Genomic DNA, 26054 nt, shown 5'->3' with positions numbered 1-26054 from the left:
TCTGAGCGGTGATTGGTTTACAATCTGTTGCCAAGACATCGCTCAGAGTTTACGAGTAACAGTGATGTCGACTTTATAATCTGACTTCAACCAAATGGCTAACGTGGCTCATATATTCCTTTCACGCCAAGTCACCCGTGTTTTACTCCTCATTTCCTTGGCTCGCACTCAAAACATTATTGGTAAGACCTAGCTAACTATATATAGTTAGCTATATAACTATACATGTGTCTGTTATATAAAACGCTACACGCTCAATTCATTCAGTTGAAAAGATGAAAACAACCAACGTTAACGAAACCTAACCAAACCTAGCTAACGATGAATAACTAGAAGCAGACAATCTACAACGTTAGTTTAATTAAATGATTGTATGACGCTAGCACGTGAAGCAGTTAATATAACTGACACCGTGTATTTGAACAGTTTTCCAGCCGTCACGTGTCACTGCGACTGGACCAACCATCACCGCCCTGTTGCTCGGAGGCCCGTCGGACATATCTCTGAATCTGAGGACAGTGTCTCCATCCAACACAACAGGTGACGTTACACACTTCCTCGTGCTCTCCCTTCTCCTGGGACCCGTTTTCTAGGAAATGGCCATGTTTGTTTGATCTTTTTATGAAATCAGTGGTATTTGTGAATCAGTATCAGAAACAGTTTATTGCCAAGTACGTTTGCAAATACAAGGAATTTGGAATTTGGTGAGTGAAAATAAACACAGTATGTTAAAACCAGTCTGTTCTTACAGTATCAAGTGTATATTAAAGTGAAGAGTTGAGCAGCGATGTGTGAATGTGTGCAGTTGTCCTGGGGATGTAAGAGTCTAGGTCAGTGGGCTTTGTTGATGAGCCCAACTGCAGAGGGGAAGAAACTGTTCTTGTGGCGTGAGCTCTTGGTCCTGATGAACCGCAGACTCCTGCCAGAGGGAAGGGACTCGAACAGTTTGTGTCCAGGGTCAGAAAGGTCAGCTACAATCTTACCTGCCCGCTTCAGGGTCCTTGAAGCGAAGAAGTCATGGAGGGAAGCCAATCGCCCTCTCAGCAGAGCGGATGATGTGCCAGACGGTGATGGAGGAGCAGAGGATGGACTCAATGAATACAGTGTAGAACTGCACCATCATTGTCTTTGGCAGGTTGAACTTCTTCAGCTGTCTCAGGAAGAACATCCTCTGCTGATCCTTCTTGGTGATGGAGCTGATGTTCAGCTCCTACTTGAGGTCCTGGGTTATGGTGGAGCCCAGGTAGCAGAAGGACTCCACAGCGTTGACGGGGAGTCACACAGGGTGATGGGGGCAGGGGGAGCTGCGTTCTTCAGGAAAAATCCACAACTATCTTCACTGTCTTTAGAGTGTTGAGCTCTAAGTTGTTTAGTCCAAGTCACCAGATGGTCAGTCTTCCACCTGTAGGCGGACTCATCCCCACCATAGATGAGAGGGCGGTGTCATCTGCAAACTTCAGGACCTTGATGGACTGGTGACTGGAGGAGCAGCTGTTTGTGTACAAGGAGAAAAGAGAAGGGGCAAGAACGCCGCCTTTCAGGATATTAAGTTACATTTTAAGTTGCCAGAGTATATACCATTCCTCAATTTGGTGGCTCACAAAAACCAGAAGGAAGGCAACGGTGTGGCTACACTGTGATTGTATCTTTTTTGGACAGATTTGGTGGTTGGTTATGGTTTGTTTTCTTTTGCAGGACGCATTAGTTCTCCATCGTGTGGGAGTGATGTAACACAGTGGGTGCTCACAACGGAGCAGGTGGGAAAGGTAAGAAAAGGCCAATCTTACAGTAAACATGTCCATTATATTTACAGATATTTAAATAATGCAGTTAGACAAAAATGAATTGAATAGAGCTGATATTGTGGGTGGACATCCATGTTTCTTTATGTTTCATGTTTGTTTCATTTGGTGGCCCAGAATGCAGTTCGGGTTCAGCTGAGACTGGAAAGAAATCTGCGCTTGTGTGGCGAGAATACGACCGACACAGACTGCTGTCCAAAGCCACTGTGTGTCCTGGAGACCCTTCAGGTGTCTGCCTGTGTGAGCGGTACACCTCAGGCATCACTGCTGATCCAGGCCAAGATTTACGCCCTGTTGCTTCCTGCAAATGCTGGATCTGGTGATTTCAAATGAAACTGATCTCATTAATAATGGGCCTTCACATTAAGAATGTAAGCAATGAGAGAGTTCCACTTTTCTAATAGATATTAATCTCTTTTCCATTTCAGATAATAAAACGGTCATTCCAAACCAAGTGTACCAGCCCATGGGCTCCTGTCCCTGTGACCTCACATTCAGAGCGTGTGATGTACGATGCTGCTGTGATAAGGTATTTACATCTTGAACATACTTTATTTGGAGAACAGTGCATTTTAGACAAATGAATTTCCTTCTGTATTAATCAGCATGACCGATTTGTCTTCCACTGTAACAGGACTGTTCCATTGAGGATTTGAAGCTGTTTGTTTCCCACTGTCTCCCCGGGCCCTTTGGTGGACGGGTCTCTCCTACTCCAGATTATCACTGCTCTGTGCAGTCCTCTGAAAACTCCCCAGATTGGTTTCCCTTTTTATGTGTCAACTCTCCACCTGAAAACAACCCTTACCTTGGGCTCTTTTACCAGGGAAAGAAAATGTGAGAAAGTATTTATTATATGTTTGATTTTTGTATGGTTTGATTTATTTATATATTTCTGTGTTACGTTTTCGTCATTGATCTTTTGCCCTTTAACTTGTATAGCACGTCTAAACCTGGCCCATCCTTCCAAAGCCCTGTTTTGTCAGCTCCACTGCCAGTGAGTGCTTATATTCAAGGAAGTCCCATTTTCTCATTAAGTGACCAGTACTTTACTATTCCACAGGTCAGTTTTTTCACAATTATATATTATATATTATATATATATATTGTCAGCAAAGCTGTAAGTACCGATGCCTTTTATATTTCTGCTCCACAGAAGGTGCTTGGGCAGTGTGTGAACAGTGCTCCTGTAGCATTTTTGAAAAATGTCAACGTTGAGTGTGTAACTGTGCTCCGCTCCTGTCCAACTGGATTTCCCTTACGGACGTCAACATCAGATCTGAGTTCTAAAGTGAAGAATGGGCACGGGGGTTGGTATTTCCTGCTAAACACTGTAGCAATGGTTTGATACGTTCTGCAGCTCTTTGGAGACATGTGCCTCAATTCTTTTCTTTTTTATGTATTCCAGCTGACCTTGTAGTGGATGTAATTGATGAAGTGGCCATCGACATGAGTCTGTTTATTTCAAGCACAGATGCCACTTCGGGTACGGAGATAACACCATATAATTACAAAAACACCCTAAACTGACAGTTAACCTCAATATTGGAACTTGTTTATATTTCTCTGAAGATGAGGGGCTGGTATGTGAGAACGTGACCTTAGCGCTGGATTACAAATTCTACTGGAAGGGAAATGGCATTACAAATATCACACTGACTCGCATCGTTGGGGCGATCACTTTGAATAGAAGTGGTAAGTGCCCATCACGCTTGTCCAGGATTTGGCTAACCACCAGTCATAGTTGATAGATACATTTGATATTGTTGAGACTAATTTCTGCTTTTTTGTCTCCTGAACAGTGACGTTAACTTCAAGGTATTCTGCCGTGTTTCTAAATGGAGAGTTAATGGGTGAACCCAACTCCGGGAACCCAGGTGAGAGCAAGAGAAAATACTTAGTCCTGAGAATTGTTGTGGAAGTTAAGTTGTTTTGTAGAAAATGGTTCACAGTGCATGTTACAGTGGGTAACACACACACACACACACACACACACACACTTTAAATGACAGGTTATCAGGTGGGAAGGCCTGTTATTGCTGGAACTCTGGACCTTTTGGACAATAATACAGGCTCAGTACAGAGGACGCCAATCAATGTTTGGAAACCAGGTAAAACCCATTCAGACATGTTGTTGACTATTGGCTCACTGCATTTAGTGTAATATTGAATTATGTATATGTTAATCAAACATAATGTTCTAATGTGGCTAACAGTAAGTGATGGACTTTGTTCCACTGCTGAGATGAAACCTGTTCTGTTTGGGGAGAATTCAACATCGGGATGTCTGCTCCCTGTCAGCCGACAGAATCTGACCCAGTGTGAACTCCTGAGGTCGGTAGCTCAGCATGAGTTCATATTTGATCCATTGATAGGTATTTGTGTTGAAGTAAACTATAATGTGTTTTCCCTATAGAGAGGCTGTTACTGCTCTCCAGGCTGCTTTGATTACAGCCACATATGTGGCAAAGAGTGGAAATCCAAATCCTCTAACAATGACGGACTGGGTGAACATAAGCTGTAAGTAGAAGCCAAGAAACAAGTTATGCAACAGTTCATATATATTTGTGTGATGAGACTTTTTTTTATATTAATGTTATTTTTGTTAGAATTAATTTCTAATACTTCTTATTTACGTTCTAACTACATGTTACACAAACCTTTAAATTCCAGTTGTGACACTGAACTCAAGCACAACTATGGAAGACACCACCAGTTCCTGCCATGGGGTTCCATCCCACCAGCATATCCATGTTTGGAGTCGTATCACTGGCATGGTACAAGGCATACCTCAAAGGGATATCTGTGTTTTGCAAGTTAGGTGTGTATAGGCTCATCAAAATGCATAGTATACATTGCATGATCACTGCAGTCGTTAATCATTTTAGGTCACCGTGTGTCCTCATTTCCATTAGTATTAGAAGTCAATGTGAATCATGGATCTTATTTCGGCCATTTGTAGCTTCACCCTGTCCCCCTGGACACTGGATTGTGGAGGAGGGGATGTCTCTCCATGTATGAACCCATTGGAGACTAAGTTGTTCCCGATCACCTCCTCAGTCACCTTTACTGACATTCCCATCAACTCAGGACCACCAAAAACCAGGCAAGATGGAACTTTCTGAAGACACTTGTTAACTTGAGCCCCCCAAAAAAACGAATCTATCCAAGTGAATGTATCTATGGGCTACCTGGCTGATTCTAACCTTGAGTGTTGTTTTTTACTCCAGGTTTCAGGTGAACTTCACAGAGTATGACTGTAACAGGAATGATGTGTGTTGGCCTGAGCTTGCCTTTCCTATGACAAAGTATTACACAGGTGGGCATTTATCTAGTAGGTAATCGGTCCAGTGTTTATTTGTGTCTTGTAGTCACTCAGTCACTAAACTGAAACTTCAGCTCTAAAGCATTTCTGCAAGAATCCCTGCTTACGTATGAAAATAGATCCTGACAGTACGTTACTGACTTACTTCACCTTTTATCTTCCCCAGGTGAGCCATATTCTCAGTCATTGGCTAAAGGCCTCATCTTAGTTTTCTTCTTTATCACTGCCTCAATTCTTGGGACTCCATGGAGACAGATCCGACAGGCATGGACCTAGTGCCACTCTCTAAAACCTTGGGAGAGTGAGAGGCTAAACAAGAGGATGTATTTGAATGTCACTGAAATGTAAATACCCCTTTTTACATCAGGCACTTTATATATTTATATAGTTTTTACATGTTTATGATATATTTGCAGAATGTAAATTGTTCTATTGGTGCATCATTTTGTAATAAAAATATTTTTTTCAATTTTAGGCTCAATCCCTCATCATATTTTGAATTATAACATTATCAACATTCTTATTGATAGGTTTGAATTACCCAATATGTAATCCAACTGAATTGTGCTATTAGTTCGAAGTATTGTTCCAAAAGATGTATCTCATTTGTCGTATTTCCTTGTTCTCCCTCATTTTCACCTTATTCACATGCTAATGCCTCCTACTTAAAGAAAACCCTGTTTTCTCAACCTGGGTCAAATGTTTTGTTCCCCCCTCATAGCTTGATCTAGCTGTGATACTATAAAGGTTTAGTCCTGCAGATTAACAGAAACATATTTACAGAATTATAAAACATTGTGTCGTTGATGACAACTAATATCACCTGAGAGGATTATTCCCTAATTTAAAATATTCCAGATAAATACGTGTTTTACAGACCTTTTTTAATTTGTCTCAGGATTATGGTAAACAGTACACCGAACCATGACAACTTTTTCTGTCATGTAATTCATCCTGTACAGACTGGTAGGCCTATTTAGCTTTGACGGTCTACTTCTGTGAATCAATATATCAATCAAGAACAGTATTACAAGTGAATACAATGTGCACTGCATGTGTTTACCTTCGCCTTCAGACTATGTTGAGGGTCTTTTACCGTTAACCCAAGGGAAGGTGTAGTGCGCAGACTCCAGCGGCCGGCGGTGATTGGTCAAAGGTACATCCCACTGCCGTGGAAGTTGATTATGTTCAACAGTTAGACTGACGTGGAGTACCATGGATATGACAAGCGAACATCTGCGACATACTTCATAAACTATCAGACGAGTCGTGACTACATGGTTGAATATGTTACGTCAGCGGTCTTAATACCGGCTGAGTCACTATTTCACATTCAACATAGACGAAACAAGTTTTTGGTACAGGAGTTAAAGACAGCGCTCACCGGCGGCGGCTACGTTAGCCTGTTAGCTAGCAGGAGCAGCCTCCACGGTGTCGGTAACGTTACGTATCTCCAGTCAGCGTGATGCAAGTCAAGCATTGTCTCACGACCGGAGCTAAAACGGTTAAAGCACGAGCGAGGACTTGACTAATCGCCCTTGACGTGTGACAGAAACCGCATGAGTTGGCCAGCTACCATTAGCCCGTGAGCTCCCCGTTAGCAGAGAGGTTAAACACCCGAGCTGTCAAAATGAGCTCTCTGCTCCGCGGGGAAGAGATGTGCCTGGCCCAACTGTTTCTACAGTCCGGCTCAGCCTACGACTGCATCAGTGAACTCGGAGAACTGGGGCTCGTGGAGTTCAGAGACGTAAGTCCCGTAAAATACTTTAATAAAGAAAACGTATTGTAATCTCCTCAAGGTCTCACTTTGAAACTCACTGCTCAGTGTGTAAACATTGAAAACACGTTTCCTCGTTGTGTCACTCCATTATTCTCCATATAAAAGCAGCTGTGGCCACGTCTTCTTGTAACGTTGTGACGGAAGTCATAGCTATCTAATTTACAGCGACAATGATTACTCGATTAGTTGTCAACTATATTGATTAATCAGTTTGAGTATTTCTTTGAAGAAAAAAAAATTCTCTGATTCCAGCTTCTTAAATGTGAATATATTCTGGTTTCTCTACTCCTGTGATAGTAAACGGAATATCTTTGAGTTGTGGACAAAACGAGGCATGTGAACAAGTCATGTGGGGCTTTTTATAGATCAAACCAGTAATTGATTATAATTGAAATAATCAACAATGAAAATACTCCTTAGTTGCAGTCCTAATCCTATTGATCATAGCTGCTGTCAAATACAATGCTGCTGTAAAGAGGAATGTACAGTGACTTACTGTATGATTTATGATGATTAGACCTGCAAGTATTTGTATGTTTCACACTATCAATGATAAGAGGGAATGAGGAAGATTGGTAATCATGCATTGCTTGACTTAAAATGTATCTTGAACCTGTTTCAGCTCAATCCCAGTGTTAACGCATTCCAGCGGAAACATGTCAATGAGATTAAAAAATGCGAAGAGATGGAGAGGATCCTTGGTAAGGATATATTAATCTTTGATATACAGTTTGCCAGTAAGGTGTCTATTCATTGAGGTGTAGTTGTAAATAGTTTTTCCCCAGACAGGACTAAAACAAAGCTGTGATAGGACTGAAGAAGGAAAGCTGATGGGCAAATCGCCACAATAGAAAGTATAATCAGTGACCCTAGAGTCATGAGAAATGTCAGCTGGTTTTGGATTAATGACATGCCAGCCTTAATTAACTAAACTAACTGAATTATTAGATTAGGAGAATATAATAATCCACTTTGCTTTAGAACCAGTGTTTCTTGGCCAAGGTATTTGGCTTCTGTGAAAAAGATGTTTGACTGTTTGAGTCTTAGAAAGTTCTCTATTTATTTTGAACAGGATACGTTCTGAGGGAAGTCAAGAAAGCCAACATTTCACTGCCAGAAAGAGACGTGAACCCAGTGGCTCCTTTACCCAAGCATGTCATGGTTATAATGGTTAGTTACTTGCTCATGTAGCATCATTTATATTTCATTTGTTGTATTTTACATGTTCATTGGAGTTTTCTTGGAGAGCTTTTAAATGAGCTTTAGGTTAATGCCACTGCAACTAAAAGAATGTAGTGGAGTACTTTCTCTATGTGGAACACTGAATCTTACTTTGTTCTGCTCTAGTCTGTGTAAAATAGGTAGATTTCATCCACACTGTATTTCCAAACCGTATATTTTATTATAATTACTATTGCTCTAATTCTCACTGTGTATGTTCATAGGAGCAGCTGCAGAGGCTAGAAGTAGAGCTAGGAGAAGTCACCAGGAATAAAGAGAAGCTGCAGAGAAATCTGCTGGAGCTGACCGAGTACACACACATGCTGCGCATCAGCAGCAACTTTGTACAGAAGACATCGGAGGTTAGTATGTCCTTCTAAAATGTAGCTGGATTCTTTACACCCACATTTCCATCTTGTTTATCATGATATGGCAATTATTACCAGTTTCTTTTATTTTCTTCTTTACCCTCCTGGCATCTTGTCTTTACTTCTAGCGAGAGCCCCTTCAAGTGCAGTATGAGGAATTTCCTTTTCTTGTAAAAGACACAATGATGGACTACAGCAGCATGCAGAGGCTCGGAGCCAGACTTGGTGAGGGTCGAAATTATGCTGCCAATATCAGCGTTACATTTAAGTTTGTGTTGATTTATTTTACTGTTGAGAGTAGGCACTAGGTCTGTCACGGAGGACAAAGTGTTTGCACAGCTGATGCTACAGATTTATAGAAAGTTTAAACTGAGGCAAGTAGCAGACGGCTTGTATTTGTTCACAAGTGACATGGTGACATCAGTAATGTAAGATTGTTTAGGTCATAGCAAAGCTACAGCCCTGTGACATGAGCACGCCGGTGAAGATGTTGACACTTACGAATGCCCACCATCTTCATCCCTTTACCAGATAACCATTAGAGCCTTCTCATTATTGTGATATTTTACGTTCAACGTTAAATTTAGGGTGCATGTGCCCTAGTAGGCACATATGTTAGGTTGTTTGTGAATGCCCTTCTCATTATTTTGCAGTTTCATTTCTGGGCTTGTTAAGAGGACAAAAATTGAGGCCTTTGAGCGAATGCTTTGGAGAGTATGTAAAGGCTACACCATCCTCAGCTATGCTGAGCTCGAGGAGTATTTGGAAGATCCTGATACGGTAGGTTTTTCAAAGCTAACTTTGCACACAATTTGTGGCTGGGCTGGATATTGTTAACATCCTTTGGGGTCTTTGCAGCTCTTCACTCAGATAACTGATGCTTGGTAGACAGGTAACAATGATGTTGTAGGGTTTTTATTCACCCGATGTAGAGCCCGAGCCATGTCCTGGGTCGTGCACGTTCCACGCCAGTTATGTTTCCAGTCAGGCTGCTTTCTATTGCTCCTGTTGAAGTTAACAAGAGCCTGGTACGGGAATTTTAAGTTGGGTCTCTAGATGCAAGGTTCTCAATGGACAACAATAACAAGCCTAATTTAATTAATACACTTTTTGTCTCATCCAAGAAATGCTATTAAGGACCGATTGCATCTTAACTTCTGTACCTGACCAATCCAACTTTTTCAATCCGATTCCAACACCTGAGCCTTGGGTATCGGCTGATACGTGCTGACACTGAAAGGGCATTTTTCAGCCTGACAATTCGGGAGAAAATTGAAAAGAACTTTTATATTTTAAGTACATTTTACTCCCTTCTGCTGTCATGTCTTTCTTTTGCTGCGATCGTTTTCAGAGCTGTGAAAGCTTCTATGGGGTGCCTTGAAATCTGCCTGCCCATAGTGTGAAAAGTCTGCTTGTAAAATCATACTTAGTATTTCGAAAACAGTAGAGTGACTCACAGGCATTAACATGCATAGCCGGCATGCATTTGACAGCGGTAACAATATCAGTAGGTACTATAAAATAGGATAGCAAAAATGTACACAATTTGCAATTGGGTTGTCCATCACTGGAAAACCTACGCTGTGTCCAAATTGATAATTCCTTTTTTTATTATTGATTAAGCATCTGGGTCTTATCATCGATATACAACACTTCCTCTGCAGGGGGAGCAGAGCAAAAGTGTGGTGTTCTTGATCTCTTACTGGGGAGACCAAATTGGTCAGAAAGTCAAGAAGATCTGTGACTGGTAATTATTCCACAATGCTTTGTCTCGTGATTACTCTTTTAATGGCAGAAATGGGCTTATCCCCATTTTTCAATCATTTGTTTGTTTGTTTATAGTTGTTGTGAATAACTCACTTTCTCCCTCCATAGCTACCACTGTCACTTGTACCCCTATCCCAGTAGCAATGAGGAGAGGAATGATGTTGTTGAAGGACTAAGAACTCGCATTCAGGACCTGCACACAGTATGTCTATTGTCTAGTATCGAATTATGTAGACGTTTAATCATTGCCAGGAAAAGGTTTCTGTTTTTGTCTGTTTTTAAATGTGTTTGAGGTTTCGGATAAAGGAATACAACATGTTCCAAAACAAACTTCCAGAAAATTAATTTTTCTGTGAATTACAGTACAACTATTCAGGATTCCTCATTTGAACCAGTATTTTTTGGTTAAACAAATTATTATAAAATAAAAAGATCCAAAAGATTAACCCAAATGTGGGAATAATCTAGTGTCTTTCATCCACTGTGACTGACAAATAGAATTGCACTCACCGCCTGTAGCACATGATCAACATGAGACTTCAGCTGAAAGTTTAGCTTTTTCTTTTTTTCTTTTTTCTTCAGCCCCTTCCTGATCCTGACTCTTTCTTTGGTCTTTGTCTCTTCAAAGTCTCACACAAAGCGTTCACAAATGCTGGACATTCTAAAATGTCCATCTTTATTTCTCTGTTTTGTTCAATGTTTAATACATAATCATATGAATTTAATTTTTTTTTAAATGTCCCGGTTTGTAAACTTGTATTTTTCTTTGAAAGTTTGAGTATTTCTTTTATATGATGCAACATACTCAGAGCCCTGTTTATCTCTAACCTTGTGTAGGTACTTCGTAGGACAGAGGATTACCTGGAACAGGTCTTGATTAAGGCCTCAGAATCTGTCTACACCTGGGTCATCCAGGTCAAGAAGATGAAGGCCATCTACTATACATTGAATTTGTGTAGTTTGGATGTTACCAACAAGTGTCTGATCGCGGAGGTTTGGTGTCCTGTCGATGACATTCCCACTCTTGGGAGAGCCCTAGAGGAAGGATCGGTGAGGAAACCCTTTTACAGAGCCCCTCTATTTTTTACTTTTGGCTTCACTTCAGACTTTCTTTTTCTGTTTATAAAACCAGGGTTGTTGATTAATGAACTGGAATATTGTTATCATAAAAGCAAGTGGTGAATGAGGCATTGCTTTTATTTTTCCCTCTTGAGTTTGACTAAAGGGTACTGAATGGCCACTGGTCATTCTGTTGCAGGCTGCATAGGACAGACTGTAGTTGGGATTTAAAAAAAGAACTGTTGAAACTGTTGAACCTCAAAGTCATTACATCCTTTTTTTTCTTCTTTTTAGTTTAGTATAATAAAATATTTCAATACATTATGATGTAATTATGGCAACATGCTGACATTTTGATTTGACATAGACATTTCAGAGAAAAAGCGGAGCGACAGTTCCCTCCTTTGTCAATCGTATCCCCACCAATGACACTCCTCCACCCTGATAAGGACCAACAAATTCACCTCTGGCTTCCAGAGCATTGTGGATGCTTATGGAGTGTCCAATTACAGAGAGGTTACCCTGGTGAGTGGGATCCTTTGGTTTCTGTGAATTAAATTCTGATATCTTGTTGTCTTTTATGTCCTCAATATTTGATTTTGTTACAGTTTATTAAATATGTTCTAAGTTCACGTATCTCAATATTTTGTTCTTCTTATTTGCAGCTCCTTTCACAATCATCACTTTCCCCTTCCTCTTCGCTGTGATGTTTGGGGATCTGGGTCATGGCGTTATTATGGCTCTGTTTGCTCTCTGTATGGTGCTGTACGAGAACAACCGCAAACTTAAAAACACCAGGAATGAGGTGAGTGATTCCTCCAAAGCAAGTTTTTACTTAATACTCGTGTGTGTGTGTGTCATAGACTTAAGTGAGTGGTTTGATGTATATTTGCAGATCTGGAACACATTCTTTGAGGGGCGTTACATCATCCTGATGATGGGCCTGTTCTCCACCTACACCGGCCTCATATACAATGACTGTTTTTCAAAGTCCCTCAACATCTTTGGCTCCGGATGGAATGTGACGGCCATGTTTCAGAGCCGGGGTGTGGAAGTGAGTACTCCATGACGAAGGAATCTTATGAACAACCTAATATGTTTGAAGATATAGAGATAAGATGGCTATTGTGGATTGTTTCAAGACAACCTACTTTAACACACTGGTGTTTTTTTTTGTGTCGTTTAAGGAATGCTGATATCAGTGGGAACCGTTTTCTCACTCTGGATCCAAATGTTACGGGAGTTTTCAACAGACCGTACCCTCTGGGAATTGACCCGGTGAGTAGAGAATGTCGACAACTATTCATAATGAAAGACATGGTTTTGTATAATATATACCTCGCATATATATATATTCCCAGTAAAAATGCCACCAGGACATTCACAGGTAGATTTCTGTTTTGGCTGGTGTAAAAGTTTAAACCGGTTTCATCTTATGTAAACCTTCTGATTTGGCATTATGACAATAATGTAAAATAATATAACAATATAATGTTTGTTTAACTAACTAACGGAGCCACTAGTGTCTGACAGGCCGTGCACAATTTACTGCAAAGTAGAGGCCGGAAAGTTGGAGATCAAATTTCGAGGAGGGAGAGGGCATGTTTGCTTACTAGAAAGTGTACGTGTTGATTTGAGTGATGAAACGAGACATAGCAAGGTAAGTCCTAAGAATAAGAATAATCAATAGTGAGGTCACGTCGCCAGATGAGCTGATCACCTTTTATGCTTGCTTTGTTCTCCTCATTAAAGAGTCAGCTGTCAAGTCTGCCCGCTGCCAGTATCCACAGCGGATGTGAAAAAAAAAACTGTTGACAGTGAATGTTAGTAAAGTTGCTGAGTCTGGTAACATCCCAGGTCAATGTACTAAAAACATGTACCAACCAGCTAACTGATCGTCACTGACATTTTCAGCATATCACTCTCACAGGAGTGTTCTTATCTGCTTCATGTCAGCCACCGTCATGCCGTCCTTGTATGTGCTTGAGAAACTGGTTCTCCAGCACATCAAAACAACATCCCAGTCAGCCTGGACCCTCACCAGTTTGCCTACACAACCCACAGATGCACTGCCCTCCACTCAGCTCTCATGTCTGAATGTGCTTTGAGCTCAAGATTCAACACAATCTTATCTCCCCCATAAAACTGTTTGTAACTTAACATTCTGGGCTTGAGTGGACACGGTCTGCAGCTGGTTATTAGACTTTCTCATAAACCGGCGCACAGGCAGTTCAGATTGGCAGCCACACATCTACAACTCTCGTGTTGAACACCATGAGCCCCCCAGGGCTGTGTGCTCCGCCTCCTCCTGTCGACGTTGTACACACGACCACAACCCCTGACATGAAGAGAACCCTGTTGTGAAGTTTGCAGATGACACAACTGTCATTAGCTAGATTACAAACAACAATGAGATGTCATATAGAAGAAAACTGCTGATTGTTGTTTGTTTTTTTTTATTTAAAAAAAAAATACTAATTGTATAATTTGTTGTCTTTCCTTTGCACAGATTTGGAATTTGGCATCCACCGCCTTACATTTCTGAACTCCTATAAGATGAAGATGTCAGTGATATTGGGCATCATACACATGAGCTTCGGGGTCATCCTCAGCACTTATAATCACTTGTAAGTACTCGCTTGTATATGAGCTTGTGATTCCCTGAGGGTTGGATGTTACAGTTTTGAATAGCCTGCTTTATTTGTATATACCAAAACAGGCACTTCAGGAAGAAGCACAACCTGTACTTGGTATTTCTCCCCGAGCTTTTGTTCCTGCTGTGTCTGTTTGGCTACCTGGTGTTCATGATAATCTACAAGTGGCTGGTCTTCACTGCTAAGGACTCCAAACACGCTCCAAGCATCCTCATCCACTTCATAAACATGTTCTTCATGCAGGGTGATGCAGTGCATCCCCTATATCCAGGACAGGTGAGCAGCTAATGTAAAGGTCTCAGTAGGTAGAGTGGGTCATCCTTTTGTCAAAGGTGGTAGTTTGACCTCCTGTCTGCATGGTGAAGTCTCCTTGAGTCAGGCACTGAACTCAACGTGTGTGTGTGTGTGCGTGCGTGTGTGCGTGTGTGTGTGTGTGTGTGTGTAAAAACACTACACAGATTATGTTTAATACATAAATGCACTTCAGATTCCACTGAGACAGACCATAACAATGCATGCAATGTTGTCTTGATTCTTCCAGACTGGCCTGCAGGTATTTATGGTGATCATTGCGCTGCTTTCCGTGCCTGTCTTACTCCTGGGGAAACCCCTCTACCTTTATTGGCTTCGCAATGGAAGCCACCGCATAGGAATGTACAGGGTGAGGATTTTGAAATGTCTCTGTGAAGGTTTGCATACTTAGTTTCCAAGTATTGGTTGATGTATATCAGACAGAATTGTCCACTTGTTACAATGTTTTGGTGGAGTGGGATTCAGAGTTCTGGACCCAGGCAAAACATGTTTTACTCTGACTGTAAATACACAAATGTGAGTAGTTCTCTGTGTGTTTCTCAGGGATATGAGCGTGTGCGCCGTAACAGTGAAGAGGAGCTCTGCCTGATGAGGGCTAATGACATGGAGGAGGGCAGCAGTAACAATGATCTCTCCACTAGTGAGGAGCGCCAGACAGAGGAGGTCAGCGCAGCAAAACAACTAACCATTAATATTAAACTTCCAGCAACCATTGTTATATTTCACTGGTTTCCGACTGTGATGCTGAGTTTTATTTTGTTGTGATAGTTTGACTTTGGAGAAGAGTTGCTGCACCAGGGCATCCACACAATAGAGTATTGCCTGGGTGGCGTCTCCAACACAGCCTCTTACCTCGGCTCTGGGCTCTGAGCCTGGCACATGCCCGTGAGTATGATGGGTTGCAGTACAACAAACAAGTAGTTTGTCCCTCCTTCAAACCTATACAAGCACACACTGAACACATAGTGTGTACAAAATTAGTGATAATTATGTATTTATTTTATCCAGCAGAGGGGGAAGATGTTGTAAGCATGGACACAGTTCACACTGCAATCTGCTCATGTTTCTTTGTGAATTGGTATTCCTATTCCAAGTTCCCTAAAATAATTGGTGCACATGCTCTTTTCTGTGCTTTCACAGAGCTGTCGGAGGTGCTGTGGGCCATGGTGATGCGAGTAGGACTACGAATGGACACCACTCTCGGGGTTTTATTCCTGGTGCCTGTGTTTGGCCTGTTTGCCGGTTCTTACTGTTGCCATCCTCCTGGTGATGGAGGGTCTGTCTGCATTCCTTCATGCTCTCCGACTGCACTGGTAAGATAAACAACAACCTCAAAAGTACTTTTGTCATTGATGAGGCCAAAGTGCTCAGAATTATCTCTGTTTTAATATTCATAGCAGCTGCTTGTTTCTTCCTCAGGGTGGAGTTTCAGAATAAATTCTACAGTGGGGCTGGAGTGAAGTTGTGCCCCTTTTCCTTCTCTCTCTTGCCCTCCATCTTTGAACAAGATGGCTTACTGTGAAGGGACTATCTGATGATCGGGTTAGGTGGTAAACCAAGCCAAAAAGCCTGTGCTTATAAAGACACACCCTAGAGAAGTCATGAGGAGGTTATGATTTCTCTTGTCATTTTGTTATGTTAAGAGTTTCTACAGTTGGCTTCACAAACTTGACTGGACTAAAATGCACTTCTCTCCCAACAGTTTAAGAAAAATGCAGACAAGAGTGTACAGTTGCCAAATGTTGTCTTATAGCAAATATATGTAACACAGGGTATTTTGTACCAGGATCAATGTGTACACATTTACATTTTCACTGCAGGTTAAAAATGTGAAGTTCCGATTTAAAGTCTACCCTATCTCCCAAAAACCTTAAATTTTCTAATGAGGCATTATTGGTAACCGTTGTTGATATCGATTGTATCGAAAACAACATCCGCCAAACTTAAAATAATTTAGTAAAAGAAACATGATTTTAGTATGAGATACGTTAATGGGTGTCCCCAAGATTTGACGACATGGCCAACATTTGTTAGGATCAATATATTGCTGGGTTTGGTCTTCTCACAGGATTTGCTCATTAAACATCCACCTTTTCCTTTTTAAGAACATGTCCTGGTTTTCATATGGGTAGTGGGCCACCTTTCAGTTATATAGCTCTTGCTCAACTTTGTGCCTTACAGAAGTTAAACCAAATGACAACATACCCTGTGGTTTTTCAGTTTCCCTGTGTGCAACCAAAACAGTGCAGAGGTTCTAGTATTGAATAGTGCTCGGGCAGGTTTGTGATGTGATGTATATACTTTTACAGAATTATTTTTTAATTTATTATATTTTAAAAATGAAAGTTAATGGGGATATGATTTGTACTTGTATGCATTCACAGTGTTGCCTATGCATCTGCCACTTATTTACCAATTTAACATTCCACTCATTTGTTTTTCTCACCTCTGCTGGCGGGAGCCCTTACTTTGAAATATTCTTTATTTAATACTGTGGACAGGCTGTATTAAATCTTATTAGGAGAACATTGAATGATGTACTTATCAATAATTGGTAGTATTTGCTAATTATATTACGATTTTAGTATTGTATGAATTGGTATTGGGAATTTTGCTAAGGGAAGGAGACTTAATTGTTGTCATTGCAAGATTGAGAATATTCACTGGCAATGCAATCTACGGCAGTAAAATGCTGCCAATCATTTCTGAAAGTCAAGTTGGAGCAATGTGTTAAATCAAGTGTGGGTAATGTCTGATGAGCAATTATTTGCCTGTGTAGTTAACTTTCAAATGTTGAAGGGGTTTTATCATTTCTACTCATGCAGGCCGAATTGGCCATTCATTTGAATATGAAGAATAATCTCTTTGACAAACACTCCATGTTTTATTACTTTTGAAAGAATCATCCCCATGTCAGTAATAAATTGTATTTCTTTTAGTTGTTTTTTTCCTTTAAAGCCCAACACAGCATACCTTATTGTATCTGGTTTAGAGAAGTTTCATGGAATAAAAACCAAGACGTGTGTTCCTCTTGTGGCTGTGTTTTATGTTATCAGGCTTTCAGCCAACAATGTGAAGATGCCCCACCCTATAGTTAGTAATTAGAGCAAATAAAGTTAGGCCTACTCTGAAAAACCTCGTTGCTAAAATAAAACTCAAATGATAAATTAAGGTTGAGGTTACGCTGTTCATATTGACGTAAAATTCATTAGCGTGACGCCATACAGTTTGTAGTGTCGTTTTGCTTCGTTACATAACAAAATAGAACATATAGGAACACATGGAACTATTTATTTATTTAGTTATTACTTCGGTAAAGTCGAAGCGTGTTCATCTAGTTAGGTTCCCCTTGGCCGAATGCATGCGCTCTCCCGTGGCCACAGGATAACGGTGTGCTGCCTTCCAGTCAGCGCACTGGGAACCACGAGGACCTGATTTGGTTGGTTACCAACGTTTGTTGGTTACCACGGTAACGTTAAACTGCAGCAGTAACTTCGCATTAGTTGTGAAACCGCGTTGTGATGTTGACAGCGTTTGAAATTACAGGCTTATTAGAAAGCAATTTAAGATGTTTAATTCTCATAATGTTAACTAATTGAAAAATATGGTCCACGACGACGTCCGAGTGGAGTGGATCCAACGGTGCGTGTCTACCTACTTCAACCTGCCGGACCAGTCCGACTGTATGGACGAACTGTTTGGTCGGGGAGACGGAGAGGAGGAAGAGAAAATCACCCGCTATTTGAACTTGGTCTCCGAGGAAGACTCGCTATCATTTCTTTTGTTTTTCAAAACTATCAGAGAGGAAGAAACTGAGGTTGAAACTCCAATTGGTAAGTAACTTAGCTAACGTTCCCTAAGTTAACGTTAGCTAGCTAACTTAGATAAAGTTGGCAACGGTATGACGTAGCTAACGTAAACCTCGTGTTATATCTATAGATATATATCATATATAGATATATATTATATATAGATATATCTATATACAGTATAATATATATATATATATATATATATTTATAATATATAATATTATTATTTTATATATTATCTTTAATAGACACTGGCGGCTCCAGTGTCTATTAAAGATATTAAACTCTAACCTCCATAGACCCTTTAACCATATCAAGGATCCACGAGATGCACATACCGAGGCTAGCTCATGTGTGGACAATAGGACAACGTTGAAATAACATTACAACGTCTATAATCACAGAAAGGAAGAGAGATGGAGACTCTTTGGATCCTGACAAGGAGCCCTGGACTCAAAGTGGAGCAGAGGTGACCTCAGCCTCCGAGGAGGCAAATGAACAAAGTCCCAGCCACGTGAGATCGCATTTTAATTCCAAACCCCTTATGTAGATTACTTGCACACTGTGGCTGTGTTTGAAATCATGTATTTGTGTATTGTTGATGGAGAGGGGGAAATGTCAGTCATTTCTGGTTGTGTCTTTTCAGAGGTTGGAGGTTCAAGTGGTCTATCACATTGAGCTTCATGTGGCAGTCAACGAATACCCAGAGAGATTTTTGAAATCCACTGTGTTCTACTTTATCAGGAACACAAAGGGTGAGAAGATGGATCAGTATCATGACAAAGCATACTCACGCCTCTATTGTACATAAAAGGATATGAACCAAGATATTGTCACATGTGTTTCAAATAGAAACCGTTGTTGAACCAATGGACATGAATGAGGCCAACAAGCTGATGCCCAGGCTATTTGACATTGGTATACATAAAGGTGGACAGTCCCTTTGTGTGCTGCAGAACAAACTTGCCAATGTAAGTCAAATGAAAAGCGACAAACAAACCAGCAGCAACCACTAACAGTCAGACAAAAACGTAATATAACAACCAGAGAACAATTGTCACCTTCAACCATGTATATTCAAAACATTAGATTTTCTGAATAAAGAATATGTGACGAATATTTTCACTGTGTCTCTCGTCAGGTTAATATTCCCTTGATTACTGCCCACCAGATGAAGATAACTGGTGCAGGTTATGAAAGCAGGGCAGTTTCTCCTGAGAGGGAAACCAGTGCAGAGGGAGAAGAGGAGAGTCCAGGGAAGTCCAGTGGGCAACTCACGATTCGTGACGAGTTTGTCAACAGGATGTACAAGTATATGGGCACGGTCAACAAAACTATCCAACTCCTTCAGATAGAAGGTTTGATTTATTTGATAGACCAATGACTTTTATTCAGGAATTTATTATTGTTTGAAAAGTAAAGATTTCATTGAACGCAGAATAATTATGAATCTGTTGGAATTCCCCTCATGAACATCAGTTCACTTTGATATACTGCTCATGCTTCTTTTTAAATGCTCATGTCATAATAAACAGTACAATCTAAAGAGCAAACTATTTGTTTCAGATGAGACTACGCTGCACATCCCTGAGCTAGACCTGGAGCCAGAGGTGGATGTACTGCTATCTAATCTGGAGATGGTGGAGAAGTTGGAGCAGTGTGTGATGAACTGGCAGACTCAGATTACCATTGTTATTGAGTTGGAGCAAAACAAACAGCCACAGGTTTGTGACTCTTCCTATATTGGGTGTGAACCCACGGAGGCTTGGTGGTGTCAGCTGAAGGATTTACGGTCGAGCTCAGCATTCAAGGTTACTAGGTTCATGTAATTGCCATTGTACCTCAGGGCTTCACAACCAAATGCAGTTTGTCATCTAGTTTTGTTACACAAGAAAACACACGCACACACACACACACAAACACACACACACACATTGTATGTGGATGATGGAGGATGAATTCAGTAGTTTCATATAGCCTGAGTAAAATATGCAATGAAGTCCGGTGGTTCGGCAGCTGACGGCAGCAGGAACAAAACTGTCTTTTCAGTGGATATTGCCTTTTGGCTCTTCACAGGTCACAGCCACCTTTTGTCACGAATACCACTGATGCTCGGTCGATGGGTACCAGTGATGTTCTGGGGCGGTTTTAATCACTTGCTGTAGAGACCTCCTGTACTGGGCTGTGCACGTCCCCACACCAGTTTTAACAAGAACTTTGCATGTGAATTTGCCCTCATAAAGGTTCCTTAAGAAATACAGACATTTATGAGCTTTTTTCACCAGGATCATGATGTTTGTTTCCAAGGAACTTAAAACTGTTCACTTGCTCCGCATCAGCTCTGTGCCTCCTTCTTTTTATATCCATCAACCAGTTTGTTTATTGACGTTTAGCAGTAGGTTATTCTCTGAGCACCACTCTGCTAGATCGTTGATTGTCTCGTCAAGGTGGCTGATGAATTATCTGAAATTTGACCAAGAGGTTATATCCCTATCAGCTCAAAATCTTGTTGTTCTTTGTAGAAGAAATCAATCAGAATATGCATAGTAATATTCAATGTCCGTTTTAATTTTCCTCCAGGGCCTTGACCCTTTGGCAGAGATAGCTTTTTGGCGGGAGCGAGCATCCATCCTGAGTAGTCTGAATGAGCAACTCAAACAGCCCGGAGTCTGCAAGATCTTGGAGGTGATGACCAAAGCAGATGCTGGCATTGTTCAGACCCTGCAAGGAACAGTTGCTGAACTCTCTAAATACCGTATGGAGTCAGATGATAATTTACGCTTCCTCAGCACACTGGAAAGACAATTCATGGTGAGCTGCTTTTTGTACAATTCATAATTGCTAAATATTCTTTACATGCCATATTTTTTTCTCTGTGAAGATTGAACAGTGAAACTGACAAGCACACTTGTGACTCCATTGTCTGTTGTAGAATCTGGGTACTGGAGCACATTTTAATGTGCTCCTGGAGACCATCCCTCCTTTGATGGACAGCCTGCAAATTGTGTGGATAGTCTCTTGCCACTACAACACAAATGAGCGTATGGTCCCTCTAATGGAGCGTATCGCCTGGCAGCTGTGTCAACGTGTGACTCAAGTAATTGATGTCCACACGCTATTCAAGTATGTGTGGATATATTCAAATTTGACATTGGAGGCCTAGGTCTTAAGTTTAAATATGTTTTATAATGTAAATATTGGTCAGTAGTCAGTCAGATTCCTTTATTTTAATTGGTTGTTTTGGGGTTATAGTATAAACTTAAGAATGTGCTGTGCCTTGGACAGAGATAAGAGAGAAGTGGCCAAATCCAAGGTGCATGATGCTAAGCAGGTCCTGGACAAGTGGAAGTCATCCTACTTCCAGGTGCGTGCTGAAATTGAAGAATCAGGTAGGAATCAACGCTGGAATTTGACCGTAAGAAACTGTTTGAGAGGACGGACTACATGGCTTCCGTCTGCCAGGACTATCACAGTGTTTTGCAGGTCTGTATACATAAACACCATGAATATTGGCCTCTCACTCTACTAAACACAAGAATGTATTAAAAGCAACTCAGGTTTTTGAAAGAGTTCTTCCTGATTTGTGTTGTACAGATTTTGGAGGAGTTCTATAATAACTTTGGTCCGGAGCTCAAACGTGTAACCGGTGACCCAAAACGCATCGATGAAGTTTTGTGCAGAGTGGATAGTCTGGTTTTTCCCATTGAAGACATCAGTTTTAATCCTTTCAACATCTGCAAGATGAGTAGCTGGAGAATAATCATGCAAGACTTCAACACTACGGTTCAGGTGAGTTTAGGACATCTGAAATATAGAAGTTGTGAAAATATTAGTTATCGTCTATCCCTTTAATTTAATTAAAGGTCAAATGCGCTACCTTTTATGTGGATGTCCAATTAGTGCTGATGGTAAATGTAGTCCACTGAAGAAATTTAAAAAAAAACAATTATGTCCAGTATTGACCCAGAAAGCTTTTTCCCTCTGTTGGGGAGCAGTGCTGTGCCTTTAATTACCAGAGTGTATTGCACGTGATCGGTGAGTTCACTACGTCAGATAAATGAACAAAATAAACGCACACAATGTCAATGAAAGACCAATTCTTACACCTAAATAGAAAAACACAACCGTACACCTTCTGAATTCGACTTTCTCTTCCACACTGAATGAAGACGGGCTTAATTGCCTTTGTTTACGCATCCTAAAACCTGCTTCATTCAATGGACAGAAACAAAATAAAACTCACCAAAACCAAAAGTCTGTAGTCTTTCCACTGTTCCAACAATCAGCAACTCTGATTTGGTTAAAATAAATCCTTAATTCACTGAGTAGGACGCGATAATCTGCTGCTGTGCCGACTGATTCCTGATTCTGACCAGAATCTTGATAACCTGATTCCATTTCTGTTGGCATCAGAGGGCAAATTGAACAAAGGCACCACCAGTACATGTTTGCCCTCAGCCACGAAGGTTCTTGTGGGTTCCCGCTGGCCGTATCTGCTCTGGTGCAGCTGCAGCCTCAATATATATCTGAGTCAGCCAAACACTGTAGAATTGACATTGTAAAACATCCTCACCCGTAACATCCACTGCACTCATATTTTGGGAAGCCAATGTTGCTGTTGGAAACATGACACATGCAAAGAGAACAGAGAAGTTTTAGAGCGGCATTGCGTCCCACAGCTAGAACATTAGTAACGACTGCAGGCGGTATTCACATTATTTATGCATAAGGTTGGACACATCACACTGACACTTTTATCCAAAGCAACTTACAACCATGTTACATTCATACACTGTAGAACAGCTACAGGGAACAATTCAGGGTTAAGTGTCTTGCTCAAGGACACATCGACTAGGGCGGGGATTGAACTGCCAACCCCCTGATTGAAAGACAGACTTGGTAACTGAACCACAGTCGCCCTCACTGGCAAATGTTCCCTATAAACATGGTTGTGTCAATGCACTTGTCATTTTGCACAAATACAATTGCATCATTTTCTTTGTGCTGTTAACCTCAGTCATCAAGCTGATTCACTCCTCACGTGTGTCCGCTCAGGCTATTGAGGGAAGAGGCCATCGACTTCATTGACCTGTCTTTTAAGACACTGCGCTCTTCAGCCGCGGCCTTTGACATGCTCCTGAAATTCAAAAATATCCGCTCCAGAGAGGCCATCAACAACCATTTGATGAGAAAGTTTAATGACATCCTGGCTCAGTATTGCAAAGAGGTACTGTACTGTATGTTTGCCGGGTGACATTTGACTTTGCAGTTCAATTTAAATTAGAATAAAATGGAGTGACGATGTTAGCTCAATAGATCAATATCATATCTCTTGAGGAACGGGGGGTGTCTATGTGGAGTTTGAATGTACTCCCAATGTACTCAGCGTCATGATTCCATTTGTAAAAATATGTGCAACTAAACAATATTAAATGTGTTTATTCGTAGACGTTTGGATAGAGTGATGGTCTGCTACAAGCATTTCACGAGAATTTCCAAATGTTTGGGTTTGTAGGTGGGCGGCATAAGTGAACTATTTGAGGCAAAGAAGGACAATCCACCGCTAAATAGGAATGAGCCTCCTGTGGCAGGAGCCATCAGATGGGCTCAATCTCTTTTCCACCGCATAAAACACACCATCCTTCAGTTTCTGGAAGTGCCGGAGATGCTAAAGAGTGAACAATACAAAGTGGTGAGTTATTTCTCTCTTGCACAGCTGTATAGGTTATTGTAAATATTAAACTGTTTCGACAACAACATGTTATTGAAAACCTTTTTGTGACTTGCACTGCATTCTGCTCAGGCCAAGGACAAGTACGTGGAATTGTCAATGCAGATCAGGGACTATGAGACGAAGAAGTACCAGAACTGGCTGGCTGAGACAGAACGCAACTTGCCTTTGCAATTGAAAAAACCCCTGTTGGTCATGAGTAAAAAACACATCCAGGCAGAACTGGTATGTGTCTCTCTATTTACGTAACTATACAGTAACTGTTACTCCATATTGTGCAAAATGCAGGGTTATGGGTTTTTCATTTGTTTTGATTTTTCTCATTTTAAGGATGTCCCTCCAACTGAAAACAGGCTACATGTGGGTGAGCGATACATTGTGAACTTTGCTCCAGGGATCAAGGAAATCATTTTGGAGACAAAGCACCTTGTGTCACTTGGCTACTGTGTGCCTTACCTGGCTCAAAATGCCTCTTTACAAGAGCACAGATTCATCGGGTAATTATAATTACTAGACACTGAGTTCCAAACCACAGAATCACAGATGTATGTAATCTCTGGCCTGACCTTTTTCAACCTTGGTTTTAGGTATGTGAATAATCTGAACAACGTTGTCAACTGCTACCACTCTGTAATGGAAAAGCCTAAGCGAGGCACACTTTATTATGCTGGCTCAACAGATCAAAGCGGTCAAAAAGACATTTATTTTGGATGCAAAAGACTCAACTGAATTCTTTAGGTACGGTATATACAGAGGCTGCAATACCTAATTAGTCCTGAATTATGCACATTTGTGTTGTGATGGAATACGTATTGTCTGTCAAATTTAAATCAAATGATATGATGTTTGGTTTTAGGCATCCCCGACTTCATCAATCGAGGACTTCAGGCTGTCTCTAAGTTTGAGTTAGTTGTCAATCAGGTTCAGAAGAATGAGAGGGACATTGAGTCAAAGTTGCAATCCATAGTGATGACCAACTTACTGAAATATCAAGTCCCAGACAAATCAAACAACTTACCAAGTAGGCTATTATTTATTGGATATCTTCATTTTAATTTAAGACTGAAATTAATTGCATGGTTTTTCAAGGTGTCAAGGAGTTCTGTGAGCGCATTGAGCGAGAGCGGACCAAGAGTGTGAATTTGCTGAGTAGGAAGTATGCAGACATTGGACCCCTCATCACTAAGACAGAACATTTGATCATGGGAACCAGCAGTGGCAAAGCCGAACGTATGGCAGATTATTACATATACTGGGAACGCAAGGTGCTAGACTCCCTTATAAAGATGGTGCTTAGGTAATTACATGATTTTGAAGTGATCTACTTTATGAGCAGTAATAATCACTACTGCAGTACAGTACCTGTTTCAACCACTGTAACATCCCTCTGGTTGACTTTCATATTTAGGAACACCCAGACCTTCAACGCGGTGCTGAGGGGAAGTGTCGCTCTTTTCCAAATTGATGTCATCCTGTCTGCCCCTAAGGTTGTGTTGCAGCCCCAAAGCAATGAAATCTACTGGCTGATCATGCACTGCATCAAAGACTGTGTAGAGAGCACCAAGGTAGGATCATCATGATCTTCCCATGTACCACTGTATTTTAAAAACTATATATTTGTATTGTGACACTGAAGATGTGACCTAATTCTGTCCATACTGTTGTGTTTCAGCTATTTGTGCGTTGGATGCATGGGACTTGCATTGAGTGCCCTCCCCAACGTGTGGGTGGTGAAGACGAGGTGGTGATCTTTAGTTTCTTCACTGACGTGTGGCAGCATCCTCAGATAAACGAGAGTGCCATGACAGTGTCCCAGAACATACAGCGGCTGCTCGTCTCTGTGGATCAGTATCTTGTCTACTGGAAACGCTATCGGCCCCTTTGGGAAAAGAACAAAAGCATTGTCAATGAAAGATTTGCTGCAAGAAAACCATCCTGTGTCATGTATGATGATAAGCTGCAGTCCTTTTCTCGTATCAATCAAGAGGTGATGCTGGAGCCTCTGTTTAAGAACGAGCACATCATCCATCTAACTTGGAGCCTTTGGTTCACTCGGTGCAGGAGGCTGCTGAGTCCTGGATCACTTCACTGGGCAGTCTGCTCAAACAAGCCTGCCAAAGTGGATGCCTTCAAACTTGAGAGATGAATTCATGGTATTCAATCATGCTCCACTGTCATATGTTTTATAGTACATTTTCTATGTGTGACTTATACTTACATTGTTTG

At 41.0% G+C, this 26054-nt stretch overlaps 3 protein-coding genes across 3 annotated transcripts in view; all 3 read left to right on the top strand.

The window, feature by feature from the left end:
• Positions 1–38: 38 nt before the first annotated feature.
• On the top strand, positions 39–5593 carry tctn2 (tectonic family member 2). Its single transcript, XM_034541511.1, has 18 exons — positions 39–182; positions 427–540; positions 1696–1766; positions 1920–2121; positions 2231–2331; positions 2437–2636; positions 2742–2862; positions 2956–3109; positions 3208–3285; positions 3372–3494; positions 3602–3676; positions 3812–3910; positions 4016–4133; positions 4216–4319; positions 4473–4620; positions 4762–4905; positions 5030–5118; positions 5291–5593. The coding sequence occupies exons 1-18, from the start codon at positions 95–97 to the stop codon at positions 5398–5400; spliced, it is 2139 nt and encodes a 712-aa protein (XP_034397402.1). The 5' UTR covers positions 39–94; the 3' UTR covers positions 5401–5593.
• A 714-nt stretch (positions 5594–6307) lies between these two features.
• Positions 6308–17310, top strand: atp6v0a2b (ATPase H+ transporting V0 subunit a2b). The gene is given in 25 exon segments (XM_034540936.1): positions 6308–6871; positions 7527–7605; positions 7977–8074; positions 8350–8487; positions 8622–8718; positions 9146–9273; positions 10158–10240; positions 10369–10462; positions 11098–11310; positions 11696–11756; positions 11759–11842; positions 11982–12124; positions 12215–12364; positions 12366–12373; positions 12507–12597; positions 13829–13844; positions 13847–13946; positions 14039–14249; positions 14515–14634; positions 14829–14948; positions 15054–15135; positions 15138–15170; positions 15426–15526; positions 15528–15598; positions 15705–17310. Coding segments are annotated over 25 exon segments (2541 nt in total). The 5' UTR covers positions 6308–6754; the 3' UTR covers positions 15808–17310.
• A 468-nt stretch (positions 17311–17778) lies between these two features.
• Positions 17779–26054, top strand: part of dnah10 (dynein axonemal heavy chain 10) — a 28309-nt gene continuing 20033 nt past the window's right edge. The window contains 27 exon segments of the mRNA XM_034540935.1: positions 17779–18118; positions 18502–18611; positions 18744–18852; positions 18950–19068; positions 19239–19455; positions 19664–19821; positions 20678–20908; positions 21030–21220; positions 21383–21501; positions 21504–21580; positions 21692–21886; positions 23153–23164; positions 23166–23324; positions 23613–23789; positions 23901–24053; positions 24159–24325; positions 24416–24467; positions 24469–24520; positions 24523–24552; positions 24555–24566; positions 24685–24849; positions 24918–25125; positions 25237–25393; positions 25501–25855; positions 25858–25931; positions 25933–25959; positions 25961–25981. Of these exon segments, the coding sequence (XP_034396826.1) occupies positions 17890–18118; positions 18502–18611; positions 18744–18852; positions 18950–19068; positions 19239–19455; positions 19664–19821; positions 20678–20908; positions 21030–21220; positions 21383–21501; positions 21504–21580; positions 21692–21886; positions 23153–23164; positions 23166–23324; positions 23613–23789; positions 23901–24053; positions 24159–24325; positions 24416–24467; positions 24469–24520; positions 24523–24552; positions 24555–24566; positions 24685–24849; positions 24918–25125; positions 25237–25393; positions 25501–25855; positions 25858–25931; positions 25933–25959; positions 25961–25981 (3576 nt within the window). The 5' untranslated portion in view covers positions 17779–17889.

Source organism: Cyclopterus lumpus, chromosome 9 (assembly GCF_009769545.1).
Source record: "Cyclopterus lumpus isolate fCycLum1 chromosome 9, fCycLum1.pri, whole genome shotgun sequence".
Taxonomy (NCBI): Eukaryota; Metazoa; Chordata; class Actinopteri; order Perciformes; family Cyclopteridae; genus Cyclopterus; species Cyclopterus lumpus.
The sequence above is the reverse complement of the archived record's forward strand: the minus strand, read 5'-3'. Positions and strand labels throughout refer to the sequence as shown.

What these genes read in the sequence shown, in the direction of transcription:
- tctn2 (XM_034541511.1), top strand. Translation starts at nt 95, where the DNA reads ATGGCTAACGTGGCTCATATATTCCTTTCACGCCAAGTCACCCGTGTT. An exon ending in TCGCACTCAAAACATTATTG is followed by an intron (nt 183 to 426) that starts GTAAGACCTAGC and finishes GTATTTGAACAG; the next exon opens with TTTTCCAGCCGTCACGTGTC. An exon ending in ACCCAACTCCGGGAACCCAG is followed by an intron (nt 3,677 to 3,811) that starts GTGAGAGCAAGA and finishes TTTAAATGACAG; the next exon opens with GTTATCAGGTGGGAAGGCCT.